Here is a 16580-nt window from a genome sequence, read left to right on the forward strand (position 1 = left end):
TTTATAGTAGATGTTCAGTGAATACTTGAGTTAACACACAAGCATCCATTGATTCAGCATGGGACCCTGAGGAAATCTCTTATACAATAGCTATATCTTGATGGATAGGCAAGTTTGGGAAAAGTAAGCATCTCAGCATATAATAAATAAACAGGACCCCCCATTCATAATATGCTTTCGAGTCCAATATCCTATTGCTCCTACAACAAGCATGAGTGACGGGTAAGAAGGAGACGGCCCATTTTACAGATGAAGTGGTTGCAGTTCAGAAAGTTTAAATGATTTGCTCAAGATCAGAGGGTGGGTATCACAGCTGGACTCCAACCCTCATCTTATGATGCTGAAGCTAAGGTGGAGGACAGGACTGGACAGCCAGTTGGGCGGGGGCAATCTTTGGGGAGGAGAGAGTTTACCAGAACAAGAGGCAGTCAAAGGGGAATCAGGAGTTTGAAAGGTAAAGATAAACTTTCACTTGGGGTAGGTCTTGGGATGTGGTGCATCTGGCAGCCAAAGATTTCTCCTACAGCTTTCTAACCATCTCAGGGAAAAGGATTTGGAATGAACATTAGCACCTGACTGTCCTCAAACTGTGTGTAGGAGACTGTAGTTTCAGCCAACTGGCCACTGAAAGGGTCACTAGCCTTCCTCTGTAAGCTGTAAGTTGGCAGTTAGAAAGGGGTTAAATTCATGTCTTTTGCGAAGGTGAATTACATGGTTAGATATGTGCCGATCACCCTGTCACCGCCTGTGGGGCACACAGCTCTGTGTTCCACTTGCTGTCTCATATAATGCCCGAAATTGTTGCCTAGAGAGCTGAACAGTGACATCTGTTGGTTCCATTTGAAATAGGCAAGTTCAAAAGAGAAACAGCCACATTAGTATTTCTTCCCCTTTCAAAACAAATAGGAACAATCATGCCAAAGGAATGACCCTTCCAAAGGAAGTTTTAACATCAGCAGCATACTTTATCTGAAGAACAACACACGACTCCAAGTTTCAGGATGAGGGATATCATGTGACTTTTATTTTTGCAGAAAGCCCATCAAAGACTCTGTGTAAACCTTTTAAAACTCCAATTCAAAAGAAACAGTACTAAGACCTGTGTATCTGAGAAATTCCTCAATGCTCAAGATTTCATCCAGAAGCATAAATGAGCAAATAGAAAGTATGGATTTGGGGCAGTGGTGAGAAATAATGAAATTGCTTTCTGCTCTAGGAAACTTGAGAAACAAATCTTCCTGTGGATGTGCCTGTGAGTTACAACCCAGCTTGAATCCTTTCTAAATAGCTCCAAATTTCAAGATCACTTTGACAATCACCTAGGTCTTAGCTTCAATTAATTAAGTGTCCATGTTCCTTTGTACTGAATGCTCTATTTCTTTCCTTACAAAACTCTAAACCTCATTGAATGTACAATGGAAATGATTTTCTGGGAAATCTGGATAATCAAAAAATACTATATTCTGACAAGTTATATATATACATATGTAAATTTTTTATATATTATATATAATTTATATATATAAATTATATATATATAGTGTGTGTGTGTGTATGTGTGCACACTCCATACAATATCATTTCCTGCTCAGACCTTTACAAAAATTGCTAAGAAACAGTAAATTGCACAGTTTGGCCTTCAACCTTTTAATCACCCCAAGGAGAAAAGAAGTGGCTCAAAGAGTAGCATGAGAAAACAGAGGAGAAAATGAAGGCTTGGATAATCTGCCAACCGAATAACTGAGTAATGACATAATTGGATCATTGAAAAAAATGTTAAAATTTTTACCAGTTATTAATTAGAGAATCATGCATGACCCTGGGAACTTGCTTTTTGTTTTAAAACAGGAGCCACGATTATGAAATGGTTCAAGCTGGCTTATTCAGGTCTGCTGAGATCTCTACTGGTTTGCTTTTCAGATCCCTCGTGGTTCGAGAACAGAATGGCGTTAAATCACACTGCCCTGCCTCAGGACGAGCGCCTGCCCCATTACCTTCGAGATGGGGATCCTTTTGCTTCCAAACTTTCTTGGGAAGCGGATTTAGTGGCTGGCTTTTACCTAACAATAATTGGTAAGCTTCCTTAATTCTTCTGTGCAAAGGCTGCATTTAGAAAATTCATGGGCTGATATGTTAATTTTGTGAAAGGATTCTGATACTTAAGTGGATAGTTTAGTGGAGGCGAAGAGTGGGGAAAGGCAGAAGATGGAATGGCATTATGGCATTCAATAAATGTTTCTTAGAAATGACTCTTTATTATCATTATTATTAGGAATAAAATTCCATTGATAATCCAAGAACTCTTACAGCAAAATTATTTATCCATTTCATTTTGGTTACTTTGGGAGTAGATTTACTTTCTGAATACCAAAATTAATGATAATGATATTTTATTTAAACAGAGTGCTTTTTAAATAATGTTTTTGACATAATCATAAGATTTTAGGTTGAGAATGGGCTTTAAAAATAATCTAGGTCAGTCTCCTGTTCTCACAACTGTGCAAAACTCAATTGTACTATTGTGCTATAGTACTATAGTAATGGCAGAAACACTGAGTTTACTTCACCTAAAAGTAAAGTTGCATCAAAATAGCTAAGCCATTTTGGTGAGAGTTGAAAAATGTGTTGGTGATAAATGGAAGAAAGTCCGGGGTCAAAAGATTTTTGTGCATAATTGACCAAAGGGTGCACCTGCTTCTAGACTGCATGATCTCATTCATTCAGTAGCCACATGTGGCTTTTCCAAATTGAAAGTTGCTGTAGTGTAAATACTCACCAGATACTGAAGGCTCAGTACAACAAAAAGTGGTATAAAATATCTCATTAATAATTTTTAAAAATTAAATACATGTTGAACATACAACATTTTAGGTATGTTAAGCTAAATAAAATATATTATTAAAATTAATTTACTGTAAATTTTAAATTTATAAATTAAATTTTTACTTTGTAAATTTTTACTTTGTTTAATGTGGCTACCAGAAAATTTTAGAATCCATATGTGGCTCGCATTTCTGGCTTACATTACATTTATATTGGATAGCACTAATCTAGACAGTTAGGATTTAATTTAACCACCTATTTAAATTTAAGAAACGAAACCATACTTTTCTTAAATTTAAAATTGTTGTTTTAAATTTGGGTGACCAGTGTGAAGGTGGGTTATGTCTTTAGGTTTGTTTGCCTTTAATTTTTTCAGATGTTGGGTCAAACTTGCTCTCTCTCTCTTTTCTCTTTGTTTCTATCTTTCTCTTCCACCCTTCTTCCCTTCCTCCCTTTCTCTCTTTTTCTCCCTCTCTCATCTATTTATTACTGGCTAAGAATTTCATTTAACCTCCTGAAAGTAGCAAAACTCATTAGAAAATACTTGATATCCCTCTATGGTCAGTACTTGAGGCAAAAGGAACTCATGTGATTCAACCAAATTCTGCTGTAAAGTGATTCCCTGGGTCTTTGTCTTTATTGTTGTTAGTGTTTTACTAGTTTAAATTCTGTTTCTTATAAATGAGTCCCCATCTCTTTTCAACATAAATATATATTGAGCGCCCACTCTTTGCCACTGTTTTAAGTTGCTGGGAATAGAGCAGAGAATAAAATGGGCAAACATTCTGCTGGAACAGAGACTGTCTTATCTCTGTAAAATCCACATTGCATTTTTATTAAACTTAAGTACTTTCAATTAACAGAAAAGGCAGAAAAATAAGCAACTTGATCAATTGAATTTAGCATAGCTCCATCACTTTCAAGGAATGAATTAAAAAGTAACATCAATAACCTGACAAATCTCTCCAGACAACACAAAATAGAGAGGCCTATCAGTCCATTCCCAATCTTAAGCAGGGAGGATTGCAGGAGGATTGCAGGGAGCATTGCAACCAGGGTGAGGAAATCAGGAGAATTTTCCACCTGATACACATGGAGTTGGAAGGAAAGTCCACAATCATATTCCAGTGGGTTTGCTGAGATGGAGCCAGAAAAACAGGTTCAAAAAGAGTCCCTGGACAGGGGGAGCTTCAGGAGGATCAGGGCACTGGGAGGTGGAGCCAATGGTATGTTAGAGAACAGTCACGCAGGGTGAGGAGAGGGGTCGACTGGAGGGGTTTGGACTCACCCTAGATCCACTTCTTGGACTTGGCCGTGTGTCTGCTTTTCACTCTCCTAGAGTAGGCTAGTGTAGATGTTGCAAGATTCCTTTTTTTTTTTGGACATAGAGACTCACTCTGTCACCCAGGTTGGAGTGCAGTGGTGCGATCTTGGCTCACTGCAACCTCCATCTCCCAAGTTCAAGCAATTCTCGTGCCTCAACCTCCTGAGTAGCTGGGGCTACAGGTGTGCACCACCATGCTTGGCTAATTTTTGTGTTTTTTAGTAGAGATGGGGTTTCGCCATGTTGGCCAAGCTGGTATTGAACTCCTGGCCTCAAGTGATTTGCCCACCTCAGCCTCCCAAAGTGTTGGGATTACAGGCGTGAGCCACCGCGCCTGGCCAAGATGTGTGTGTCCAGATTGCTTTTAAGGAGCCAAAGTGGAATAAACATTCTTGGTGGGCTTTGTTAAATACTAGAAGTCTTAAGAGACAATGGAAAGATAACAATATAAATCTGAGTTTGAAATACAGGAGACATAAATTACAAACCCATTTTCTACCTTCCACACTTTTACTATTATTGTAAATACTAAGTTTATTAACAGTTAATATATATGATATTTTTGTATCCATAAATGATATAGGATTTGATAATCTAAAAGTGTCCCCACTTTGGTCTTTATCTTCTTAATCTGGTTGTCTTTTCAGTAATATTAAGAATAAATTTGCTTTTTCCTGACACTCATCTATAACATATATATACTGCTTGTTAGAATAATTTACATGCAATGAATAGAGAGGTGACTATTTTTTGATAATGCTTTGGGCACTGGGTGAAACCTTATGAAGCAGGGTCAGTAAAGAAAATTTAAGGAAGGAAAAGTAAGAAAACAAATATTTTCAAAAGAGATGTAGACAGATGAAAGGTGTTTCAATGAGCCTTGTGTATCAAACGAAAATGGATACTTGTTTTTACTATTTTTGGATACAAAGTAGGTGGCATTAAGTTTATACTTTTTCAAGCCACGTTTTCACATTTTGCTTTCCTAGCCGGTTTCCTTGAGTGAGACCTGTTTCATTTTAGTTGGTTTGCTCTGGAACTCCGTAATCTCTTTTATTTTTCTCTTCTTCTGCTTTATGAAAGCTAAAGAGGTTTTAATGGACCATTAAGCAGCACTGACTCCAGGGAGTCAGAATTTCCTAAGAGCACAATGCAGTTAGTTCCTGGTGGTTTCATACCATCAGCTGAATCACACATTTCTTTCTTTGCCCCCAAAATGAATTGTGGTGGAGAAGTAGAAATTAAAATAGAAAACTCTGGGTTTCTCCTGTTAATACTCTCCTTATTCCTTACTACTAAAGGCAGCTGTACCAGATTCTCATTTATACACAGCTACACTATGAAGCAAGAATTCCTGAAGAAATCTACTCTACATGTTAAGCTATGGAAGTAGGTGTATTCTTTTCTTAAATAAAGTCAGTAGGGATTGGGTCTTTTTGGATTTAAACTGGGTTTGTAAGAACTTTCGAACAGTTTCATTGTAATGCCAAAGGCAACTAGTCATTAATAAAAGGATATGAAAAAGTGGGAACACACTTATGGCATTGTTGGTAGGTTCGGTGGGTTGAGGGTCACTTTCTCTCCCCTTGGTGGGAGGGACAGTGCCCAGGTTCTCGATTGTCACCCACTTACCCTTGATATCTAGTCCAGTAGCAGCTGAAGGCTGTCCTATCTGCCAGACACTCAGTGTCCATGTCTCCCAAAGAGGCGGAAGTCCTGGGGCGTCTCTGGGAGATGTCCATTTTCTTGAAGGGAGTTATGCCAGTCATACCTGGCCTCTGCCTCTCCTGAACACTGGTGCTCCCTTAGGAGTTGACAGTGATACTGAAGGCACCTTCTTTGGTTGGCTTCATCTTCAGAATTTATCAAGAGCTAAGGGTTTAACCCTACTGATCAGAGGGAGGGAGTTCTATAAAGCCAATAATCTATAAAAATGGCTGAGGAAAGTACTCCACCCTGGGGGCCAGGACAAGAACTGACCATTGGGATTCCCACACTTTCCTGAGCCTCGCGGGGAAGTTAGCGATGCCTTTTTCTGGGTAAGTTCAGTCTTATAATCCCTGACTCCTGCCCCATTGGCCTGTCACTCACAACTCATGCTTTTTATTTCATCTTCTTAATTTAGATTTTTTTATTTAGAGTCCTCTCACTACCCTCTAAATCTATGGTGTCCATTTTTGAAGTTGAGAAGTGTTTCATATCTGAGTGAACTCGAAATCTTAGTTTTAACGATTGGAATTTTTATTTTTCCTTGTAGGGATTCTGTCCACATTTGGAAATGGATATGTCCTTTACATGTCTTCTAGACGAAAGAAGAAGCTGAGACCCGCTGAAATAATGACTATCAATTTAGCAGTCTGTGATCTGGGGATTTCAGGTAACACAACCATGCTGTGTTTTCTTTGTGGGTTTAAACTACTCCCCATTCTAAAGTACTCACTGTCTCAAACGTCACCCCCTGACATCTCTTCCCTTCACATCTCCTTCCACTCTTCGCTTCACAAATCACCTTTCAGAGTTTTGTGGTAAGTCAATGGGGTGCTGTCCGGCTGACAAGATTATTCATTTAATATTTATTGAGTCTTTTCTGTGTGTCAGGCATGTTAGATGCTGAAGGCACAATTTGAAATAATATGTGATACCTCAGATGTCTCAAAGTGTAGTGGGCTAAATGATTCAGAAATCAGAAATCAGGAGGCAAATCCCAGGTCAGTATTTTAAGCTTCTTTACACCTCTTCAACCCTTATGGAAGTCTGATTAAAATAAACATCAACAAAGGAATCTCGAAGGGTAAATGACAGTTGAAGACAGTTGAAGGCAGTTGAGAGGTGAATGTAGGAAGAGGAAAGAGGTGCCCTGCTGATGATATATGTAATCATGACTTAGTGACATATCACAAGCATAGGAAGCTTCTGGTTCAGTGGTCCTCAAATGCAACTCACAAAATATCATCTGGGGAAGTTCTGAATTAAGTGGTTGACAGTGTTACGTGGGCATCAGGATATTTAAAATGAGAATCTACAGGTATGTTAATGTGTGGCCAAAATTGAGAACCACTGGCTTCTTTTTCACTTCTCTAATAACATGGCAAGGAGTTGGAAAAAAATTTCTCCTTCACTATAATTCAATTTAAAAAATATGAACCATTTTAAATAAATCATTCTTCACTTTCTTCTATACAACTTCAGAGTTGCTTAGATGGACTCTAATCTGTCTTTGAATCCCAACATCTGCTATTTAGCTTATGGTTTTAGGTCATTAGAGTAGGGTAGTTTGTTTGAACAGTACAAAGCAGCTCCTCTTACCATTAGAAACTTGTTAGTAGTTTCCCATCAAAAGCCTCCTTTAAAAAATGTTTTGTGTCTGGGCACAGTGGCTTGCACCTGTAATCCCAAAGCTTTGGGAGGCTGAGATGGGTATAAAGTTTGAGGCCAAGAGTTCAAGATCAGCCTGGGCAATGCAGTGGGACTTCATCTCTACAAAACAAATTTATCCTTGAAGTCTGGGTATTGGGTAAAACTAAACAAAACAAATAAAAAATAGCTGGGCACTTGATCAAGTTCAGGAGTTCAAGGTTGCAGTGAGCTATGGTACTACCACTGCACTCCAGCCTGGGTGAAAAAGCGAGACCTTAATTAAAAAAAAAAAAGTTTTCCGATATTTGTTTCTCTCTTCATAAGTGGATTTTTCTGCCGATCTCTAAAAACAAGGCTCAATAATAATCCTCCGCATTCTGAGTCACTCTTTAGCACACAGCAGATGTGTGCTTACTCAGAGTTTGGATGGTCTTGGTTATCTGGGAAGGCTTTATTCAGTATGGACCTGCATAAACATTGTGAACGCTTATGGTGAATGCACATGCACATTAAGAAGAGCATGACATGCCTGGTTTTGTGAAAATAAACAGGACGAACCCCAGGGGATTTGTGAGGCTGCAAAATGGCTGCCATTTTTACCTGTTGCCACGCGATGGCGGTGTCGCAACAGGAACGGTAGCTTTCCCGGCCAGCTCGCCTCGCGGGCCCCTAAGGTGCTCTACCTGGTATTGAGCGTAACATGCCTGAATGAAACATGTCATTCCAGCTACATCCTTCATCGGTGAATAATAGCAGGCTCATTGCTGAACTAGACTAGGCTTGAATAAAAATGTCCTTAATTGGCCTGGTGCGTTGAAATATGCTCTCAGCCAAGCAAGTCGGCTCTAGAATGGTGCAAACCACCTCATTACTCTGCTTATGTCTTCAGAGTAATTCACCAGAAACCACTTTCTTTCATACAACAGCTTTCACTAACCCAGATCATTTTTTTCAACTTTGGAGCATCTATAATACTTTTTCCCTTCCAATAAACGTTAAAACTTTGCCTGCTTTATTTTTTTCTGGCTCAGCTATATTCCATTATAAGCACCTCCTGGAGGCCAGATGTATGGCATCTATGCAACTAATACTTGTTGACTAAATATCAAGGGCTCCCAGTCGTGTGTATTATATACATGTGTTATATTAGGATAACCTCTTAGGATAAAGTCGTGTTATATTAGGATAACCTGGGGGGCGGGGGCGGTGGTGGTGGTAAAAATATGTATAATGCCTGAACTCACTCCAGATAAATAACAATATTGGGAGGTTTGTGGGGAGGGATGGAACCCTGAATGTTGATATTTCAAAGCAAAGCAAAACAATCCGTCCAGCGATTCTAACGTGCAGCCGGGTTCTGGAAACATTCTACTAAGTGGAAGAGAGAGAGACATTCTAGATGACACCCCAAAGTTTAATCCAGAGCTCTACTGAAGAAGGAAGCCTGAAATCGCTTTTGCTAATCAGGATCCCAGGCACAACAGATGTAATCTTACTCCATTTTGTCACTTTCACTTGTCTTTTTGCTGCCTTTAGCATCCACCTGGCTGACACCCACCTCAAGCCTTTTAGTTTGCTGTTTCCTCTGCCTCTAATCCTTTCCCTCCAGAAGTTTATTTGACTTCTTTCCCACTGATTTAGGTATCTACCTAAATGTCACATCTCAGAGAAGTCTTCCTTAATGTCTTTATGTAAAACAACAGTTTCCGTCTACCTGCTTTCTCTGCTTTATTTTCCTTCATTGTACTAATCACTACCTATCTTTCTGTCATACCACATCTTATATTACAAATTTAGGTGTTTTTTTTTTGTCTGCTTTACCTGTTAGAAAATAAACTTGTCAGTCTTGATCTCCACTTTGTCCTCTAGCACCTTGCTCTGTGTTTCTTACATACCAGGCATTGAAAAATTTGTTGTTGAATGGAAAAAAAACCCACAAACCTAAATAGTTATTTTACACTCCATTTCCTTGTGGACTCATTGGAATTACGAGGCTGTCATATGAGGGCACCTAGTCTAGCAAGCTGAAAGATGGCACTAACCATCTAGACAACTAGAGGAGACGTGTGTCTAGATTGCAGAAGGCATTCAGTAAATATGTGTTGATTCACCGAACTAACAGGAACTCCTGAATACTTTTGTATACCATAGAGGAACACACCTGGGAGGGCTGGGAGCTAGCACCTGCAGGCTGTGAATGTCAGTTACTTAGCTTTCCTAAAACATTAAGGTTAGGGAACCTTCTTTTGTGATGTAGATCAGTTAGAGGTTTGAAGAGCTTCCTCAGTACTTTTTTTTTTTGTGGGGGGTGTGGTGAGGACTGAATAGGGAGGGCTACAGGTTATGAGGTAAAAGTAGAAGAATGCTTTCTAGAAAGTGAAAAAAAAATTCTAATGGAGGGTCAAGGAATAAATAGTTTAAATCCCAGAAATCTGGATCTGGTTGTAAACAGCTTGGACCTCACATTTACTGAAATAGCTATACCGTATTTGAATAAGATATAACTTAACAGAAGAAGAAAAAAAGAAACAACTGAAACAGAAGGAAATGTGGAAATCTGGTTCTAACCTTAACAAAAAGGATTTTAAAATAAAATTCCTAAACAATTTTTTTAAAACAGTGAATTTTTTTCTTTGAAAAAGAGCATGACTTAGAAGCTGAATATATAAAACAGGTGAAAAAAATTATCTTCCCTGATTGACAGAAGGTGGAACATGGAACCTTGGTTGCTTAATATTTCTTTCCCTAAATGACCTACCTACTTCCCCTTCAGGGGACACTCTCTCTCTCTTTCTCTCTCTCTGTGTCTCTCTCTCATAGAGGAGCTCCATGAATCCTCTCTGGTCTAGGCATGAACACATGAAAATTGCTGGGCTATATAATTATCCTCCCTCCTTCATCTCCCCCATCCTATTGCTTCCCTGTGAATACTCAACTTTCTGGGGTTTCTTAAGGACTTTTTATTCATTGATAGTAACAAGGAAATAGTAAAAGACTAAATATGTTCTATTTTTTAAATAAATAAAAGGACAAATTCACATTTCAGAGAAAGTTGTCTACATCATTCTTTAAAATGTGTTTGAAACTCGCACTTTCTTTCTCCAGTGCTCTTTATAATCTTTATTCTCCAGAGTGCTATTAAACCTTCTCCTTTTCTATATTCACAGTAGCTAGTTCACTGCTTCTCTAATTAAGGCTTTCTCTGATATATAACCTCTCTCTTTCCCCTCCCAAACCCTTTCATAGACACTTAACTCCTAATGTACAAGGTTATCTTGCGGTGTTAGAAACCATATTCCTCCTAGAAGGATGCAGCTTCCAAAAGAAAGAAAAAAACCAAATTCCCCTTTTCATTATAAGGAATCTCATGCCTTATACAGGTTCTAAAAGGCCCCACTTGGAGGAGGATGAGGTGGAAGGAAATCACTGTTTTGCATATTATTTTTGTCTTTTTCCTCTTTTTCTTCATTTTCTCTTTCTCCATCTCTTCTTTCCTCTATTCATTGAGACAATTTTCTGGAAGTTTTATTATTAAGAAAAGTTGCATTGGTCCCAGGAATGTAAGTACGTTTCAAAAACAAATCTATTAATAACCAGCATTAACTGATTCAATGAGAAAAAATGTTATGATCACCTCAGTAGATGCCGAAAAAGCATTTAATAAAACTTAACATCTATTTCTGGTAAAAAAAAAAAAAATCTTAACAGACTAGTGTGAGAAAGAACTTCTCTAGAATAGAAATTTGTGCTTGAAGAGGGTATTTTTCTCTCAGAGATTTTATTCATTTCCCCTTTCTCTAAGCCTTCGAATGAAAGACTGCAACAAAATGTTAAAAGTGACCAGATCGTTGTCACTGGCTACTAGTATCATGTCTGTAATTCCTGAAGCCAGGTCTCTTTGAGACAGTTTTTTCAAAAGTAATAATTACTTTAAAGTTTTCCTTCTATATCCTTTCACTGTCTTTGGCTATTGGGATGACTGAAAGTCCTCTCTGGGTAGCTTCAAACTGAGTTTATTCATAGATAACTGCTGGACTTTTATTAATCTAGGAAATCTGTGTAATCAAGGGTGTGTGTGTGCGTTCACATGTGTCCCCGTGCTTTAGGGGCGGAGGTTCAGGTGAGTTGAGGTAGGTGGGGAAATAGTAACCAGAGGAACCTCTGTTGACAAGTCACTTGGTGCTCTAGTTGTAGGCAAGCCGTTCACCATCATCTCTTGCTTTTGTCACCGCTGGGTGTTTGGCTGGATCGGCTGCCGCTGGTATGGATGGGCTGGATTTTTCTTTGGCTGTGGAAGCCTTATCACCATGACTGCTGTCAGCCTGGATCGATATTTGAAAATCTGCTATTTATCTTATGGTAAGTTGGCAGGTTTCTCATTCCCTGACAGTTAAAGCTAGGTGGATTGAGTGTTAGAACTGTACATATTTTACGCAGGTAATAAACAAAGATTATGAATAACCTCAGAGATCAAGAATATTTCTATTTATAGCCTATCATCTTGTTCTGACATGTTTAAGGATTTTAACCTATGTCAAAGTAGATTTCTTTTAATACATATTTTATAGTAATGTCTGGTGTTTGGTTATAATGCTTTAAAAAATATCATTTTCTTGTATAGTGTGTAAGCTTCCATCATGTTTCCCATGCAAACAAAAGAAATAAAGTGCATCGAAAGGGTGTTAAGTCCAAGATGTTTAGCTCATTCCCCACCTAGGAAGTGTAATTATAAGAAAAGCTGTTTAAGATTCTCCCTTAGGACTCACGCTCCCTGTGATTTCAGAGATAAGGAATTCCAAAAAGTTCACCTCCAAGTTAGAGTCATGTAGCTGTTTCTGCATGAAAGGACACACATGTAGAAATATCACTCAACATATTTTTTTTGTGGTGTTGGTTGGTAGAAAGATGAGTGATTACAAGAATTGGTGAATCAGCAGAAAATAAGTTTCCAGGGCCTAAATATATGTTTTTTAATGATTAGACCCTTCTACAGGTTAAAAATAATTTCTACTACATTTGTTTGTTGGAGCTCTCGGAATTTATCAAACCTGAAAGAATTGCATTTGGGTCTTTAAGTTTAATATTGAGAACCAGGCACAACCAAGGAACAGTACTGACTTGCTCTGGATAAAGTTGCTTTGATTGTCAATCTGTCAATTAGAGTGGTTGTGATGGACGACAGACTGTGGTGTCAGAGCAGGGCCTGGAGACTGAGGTGGGAAAAATCAAGTTGACCTGACACTGTCAATGTGGTAGAATTTCCCTTTGTATTGTTATAGTTTACATCCCCAAACTCCAAAGAATCCATGCTTGGGTGGGTGGGAGGCGGGGGCTTGTGAGCCATTCTCTTCATCATCCAGCACTACGTTTTTTTTTTTTTTTTTAAAGTTTACATCTCCTTTTTTAAACACTTAAAACTTCCAATAGAAATAGCTTGAATCAAAATTTCCAGTAAGATATAAAATATACAACTATACATATTCTGTGTGACGTCAACATCTAATTCTTTCTATAGACTTATTTTTGTTCATACCAAAGAGATTTTAAATTTAACTATAGATTTTATAGATAAGAAGGCAAAAAAGTTAAACTTCCTGAGAGTGTTTGAGGAATACTAAACCCTGATACCTCTGTTTTTAAATATTTTCTTGAGTTTAGGCTTTGTCAGTTAAAGAGATGATGCCGCCCACTGCCAGGATCATTGCAGGTCATAACTCCATATGTGGGAACTGTGTATATTTTCCAGCTTCTTCTAAGGTTGAACCTCAGTAGTGTGGTTTCATCATTTAATCTGATGCACTATTAAACCCTCCACACAGCGTCCCAGAATGTTGGAATTAGAAGGTCGCTTGGGGACGTGTAGACTTTTCTCCCATGTAACGTGGTAAACTGTTTTAAGGCATCCCTGAGAGATGACCACTTGGCCTCTTCTTGAATAATTCCAGTGACCAGTGACGGGGAGCTTACTACTGCACAAGGCAGCCCATTCTCTGATTGGTCTGCTCTCATTGTTACAATGTTATTCCTTATATTAAGACAAAACTGCCTCCCAGTAACCTCCACCCATTGGTCCTAGTTCTGACTTCTGGAGCAACACAGAACCAATCTACTAATCTACTCCCTCCTGTACTTGACAGCCTTTCACCATACTGGAATGTAAGTATAAAACACCTCACAAGTAACCCTAACCATAAATGCTTATACGTATGCCTATGCACATTCCCATGAATATATGTGATTACCTGTGCCAATGTTTTATAAGTTTTAGTGGAGAAACAAGAGCTGACTTATATTGTGGCTACATGATTGCCACCCCTATCTGGTTGGGCATGAAATTTGCATTTCATGACACAAAATGCCATGTATTTGAAAAAAATGGAGACAATAGAGTATAGAAACAATCTGTTATATTTCTTATTAGCGCTAAATGAGATACACTTACACAGGAGTAAAACATTCATGTTAATATAGCACTTTCTAGTTTGCAAAGCAGGCCCCTTACATTATTTTATTTAACCCATATGCAATATAGTCTTGCATGCACAAGGTCAGTCAAAGACTAGACATAGAAGAATTAGGCCTGACCGACTTTCCAAACCTCACATTGCACTAAGCAGAGGCAGGCCCTGAGGCTATATTGAAGTAATCATTTAGCTTTTGTTGAATATATTTTGATATTTCTTCTCTGCTAACACAAAACCAAGGCAGTAAAGAGTCACTTTCCTGGACCTCTTCGTTCGAGGTGATGAGTGAGGTGTGAAGGTAATTTCCTGTGGAGGCTGCTGCACTAAATCAGGCCGACCTGTCTTTGGTGGTTGTGTTGAATTCTGAAAATGATCACTAGTGCTTTACAGCTTTTCTTAGATGACTGCACTATTTCCTCCGCTTGGAATTCTCTTTTGGTTAACAGAAACTAGTGCTGAAAAACGGAGCTCATTTTTTGTCTTCCTGAAAATATCTTCACAGAATTACTTTGCAGAACATGATGCAACCTACCTAGATTCTCTGCCTCTCCCGCTGTGGCTGTGTGAGCGCGATTGTTGTGTGAATGACGTTTGAAGATTCCAAACCTGCTCCACAAATTACTAAACACAGTCAAGGACTTTAATCTCAAACCATAGTGTCATGATCACGAGCCACCAAGCCCCTTCCACAAGTTCTTAGGAAGCCAGATAAGACTAGCAACACAAAAGCTGTTAGCAGGAAGGGCGTTTTAAAGACGCAAGCCATGTGTTGTGCTTCCTCACCTCCCAGAAGGATTTTCCCTGGATGATCCACTAACACACCCTTTCCGAGATGTTTTCTCAAGGGCCTCCATTGTCTTCAGCATCCTCTCATCTCTTTCCTGTCCCTTTTCCCAGCTGTTGTCACTTCTCCCTCCCAAAGCTCCCAGATGCCTAGAGAAAACCTTCCAATTGTGTTCTCCTGGAGAAAGGCCCAAGCTCTGGAACTTTTTTCCGTTTACTCCACTCTCCCTCAGGCTTCAGTTATCTGCCCAGGTCTCCCAGAAATCAATGGAATAAATCTTTGGAGGTGGAATTTGACATATCGAGGGGAGGTATCTGGGTGTAGGGCAGATTACATCCGGGTAATGCTTTTCTTCCGCCTCCAGGGGTTTGGCTGAAAAGAAAGCACGCCTACATCTGCCTGGCAGCCATCTGGGCCTATGCTTCCTTCTGGACCACCATGCCCTTGGTAGGTCTGGGGGACTACGTACCTGAGCCCTTCGGAACCTCGTGCACCCTGGACTGGTGGCTGGCCCAGGCCTCGGTGGGGGGCCAGGTTTTCATCCTGAACATCCTCTTCTTCTGCCTCTTGCTCCCAACGGCTGTGATCGTGTTCTCCTACGTAAAGATCATTGCCAAGGTTAAGTCCTCTTCCAAAGAAGTAGCTCATTTCGACAGTCGGATCCATAGCAGCCATGTGCTGGAAATGAAACTGACAAAGGTAAGTGCACTAATATTCTACACATGTGTTTTCTGACTACTTACAACTTCATAGGGTACAAAGGATAGGGAACGATGGAGACTGAGAGAACTTAGAATCTCTATTCTTTACGTAATTCTGAACTTCGTTGATGATTGGCTAAGCCTTTCTTTGTGGTCTCTCTCTCCTCTTTCTGTCTCTGTTCCCCCACTTCTCTCTTCTCTCTCTCTCTCTCTCTCTCTCACACACACACACACATTTTTAATATCTACCAAATTTGTATAACCCATCAATTTGGGGGCTTATCTGCTCTGCTGAATAGGGTACTATTGATTCACATTCATTATTTCAGTAATAAGAATAACTTTTATGAATCATACAATGCCTCACAGTATTTTCTGTGTTGCATGGACTTTGGGACATCATTAGGGACATTCTACCACTTGAATTATTTATAGAGTAAGAGTTTACCATGTGTGCTTTCCTATGGGAAGCTTGTGTTACGAACACGAGCAGTTTCTGCAGGCTTGAGTACCTTGGTAAACGGTGGTTTCAGAGGTGACAGTTCTTTAGGTATTGTGGAGTAAGGAAAAGAACAAGACTAGAGTTTAATCCCATCCCCAGTACCTGCCAAGTTTGTGACCTAGAACTAGATACTTAGCTTTCTTGAATCCCTATTTCCTCACTTGCATAACAGGAATAGTGATATCTGTCTCATTGGGTTACGGTGGGAATTCAAAGAGATAAAGTATATTATTCTGTCATCTGGTGCATAGAAGGTGTTAGAGCAACCATGGTTTCTCCTTTTTCCTTATGCCTGTTAGGAATTACTGGTAAAGTCTAAAGCAGTGGTCTTCACATGTTCATGAATTTTTGCCCCTGTACTGAAAAAATATTTTCCAACACATGCCCTCAATATAAATGACATACAGGTAATACCATCAAGCTTTGTATTAAATATTAGCACCCCCTAATTTAACCCCCCAATTTTTGTCTTCTATTTTAAAGATAAAAATAAAGGTAGATTGAAGTTATAATTATTTCTTCCTGTATCCCAATCAATCACGTTGATTGGTATCCTACCCTCGAGTATTCTCATGTTCACTTTGGAGACCACTAGTCTCAGGGACCCAGAGAAACACAGTTCCCC

The 16580-nt window shown here is 39.2% G+C and overlaps 1 protein-coding gene across 2 annotated transcripts in view; it reads left to right on the forward strand.

Annotated features, from left to right (window-relative positions):
- Nucleotides 1-1943: 1943 nt before the first annotated feature.
- Nucleotides 1944-16580, forward strand: part of OPN5 (opsin 5) — a 42793-nt gene continuing 28156 nt past the window's right edge. The window contains exons 1-4 of one of the 2 annotated variants that reach the window (XM_057302512.2): nt 1944-2073; nt 6405-6524; nt 11693-11863; nt 15117-15451. In XM_057302512.2, the coding sequence (XP_057158495.2) occupies nt 1944-2073; nt 6405-6524; nt 11693-11863; nt 15117-15451 (756 nt within the window). Of the gene's footprint in view, nt 2074-6404; nt 6525-11692; nt 11864-13948; nt 15004-15116; nt 15452-16580 lie in introns of those variants that run through there. The other variant, XM_057302513.2, reaches the window with a different exon arrangement.

The sequence above is a fragment of the Pan paniscus genome, chromosome 5 (genome assembly GCF_029289425.2).
Source record: "Pan paniscus chromosome 5, NHGRI_mPanPan1-v2.0_pri, whole genome shotgun sequence".
Classification (NCBI taxonomy): Eukaryota; Metazoa; Chordata; class Mammalia; order Primates; family Hominidae; genus Pan; species Pan paniscus.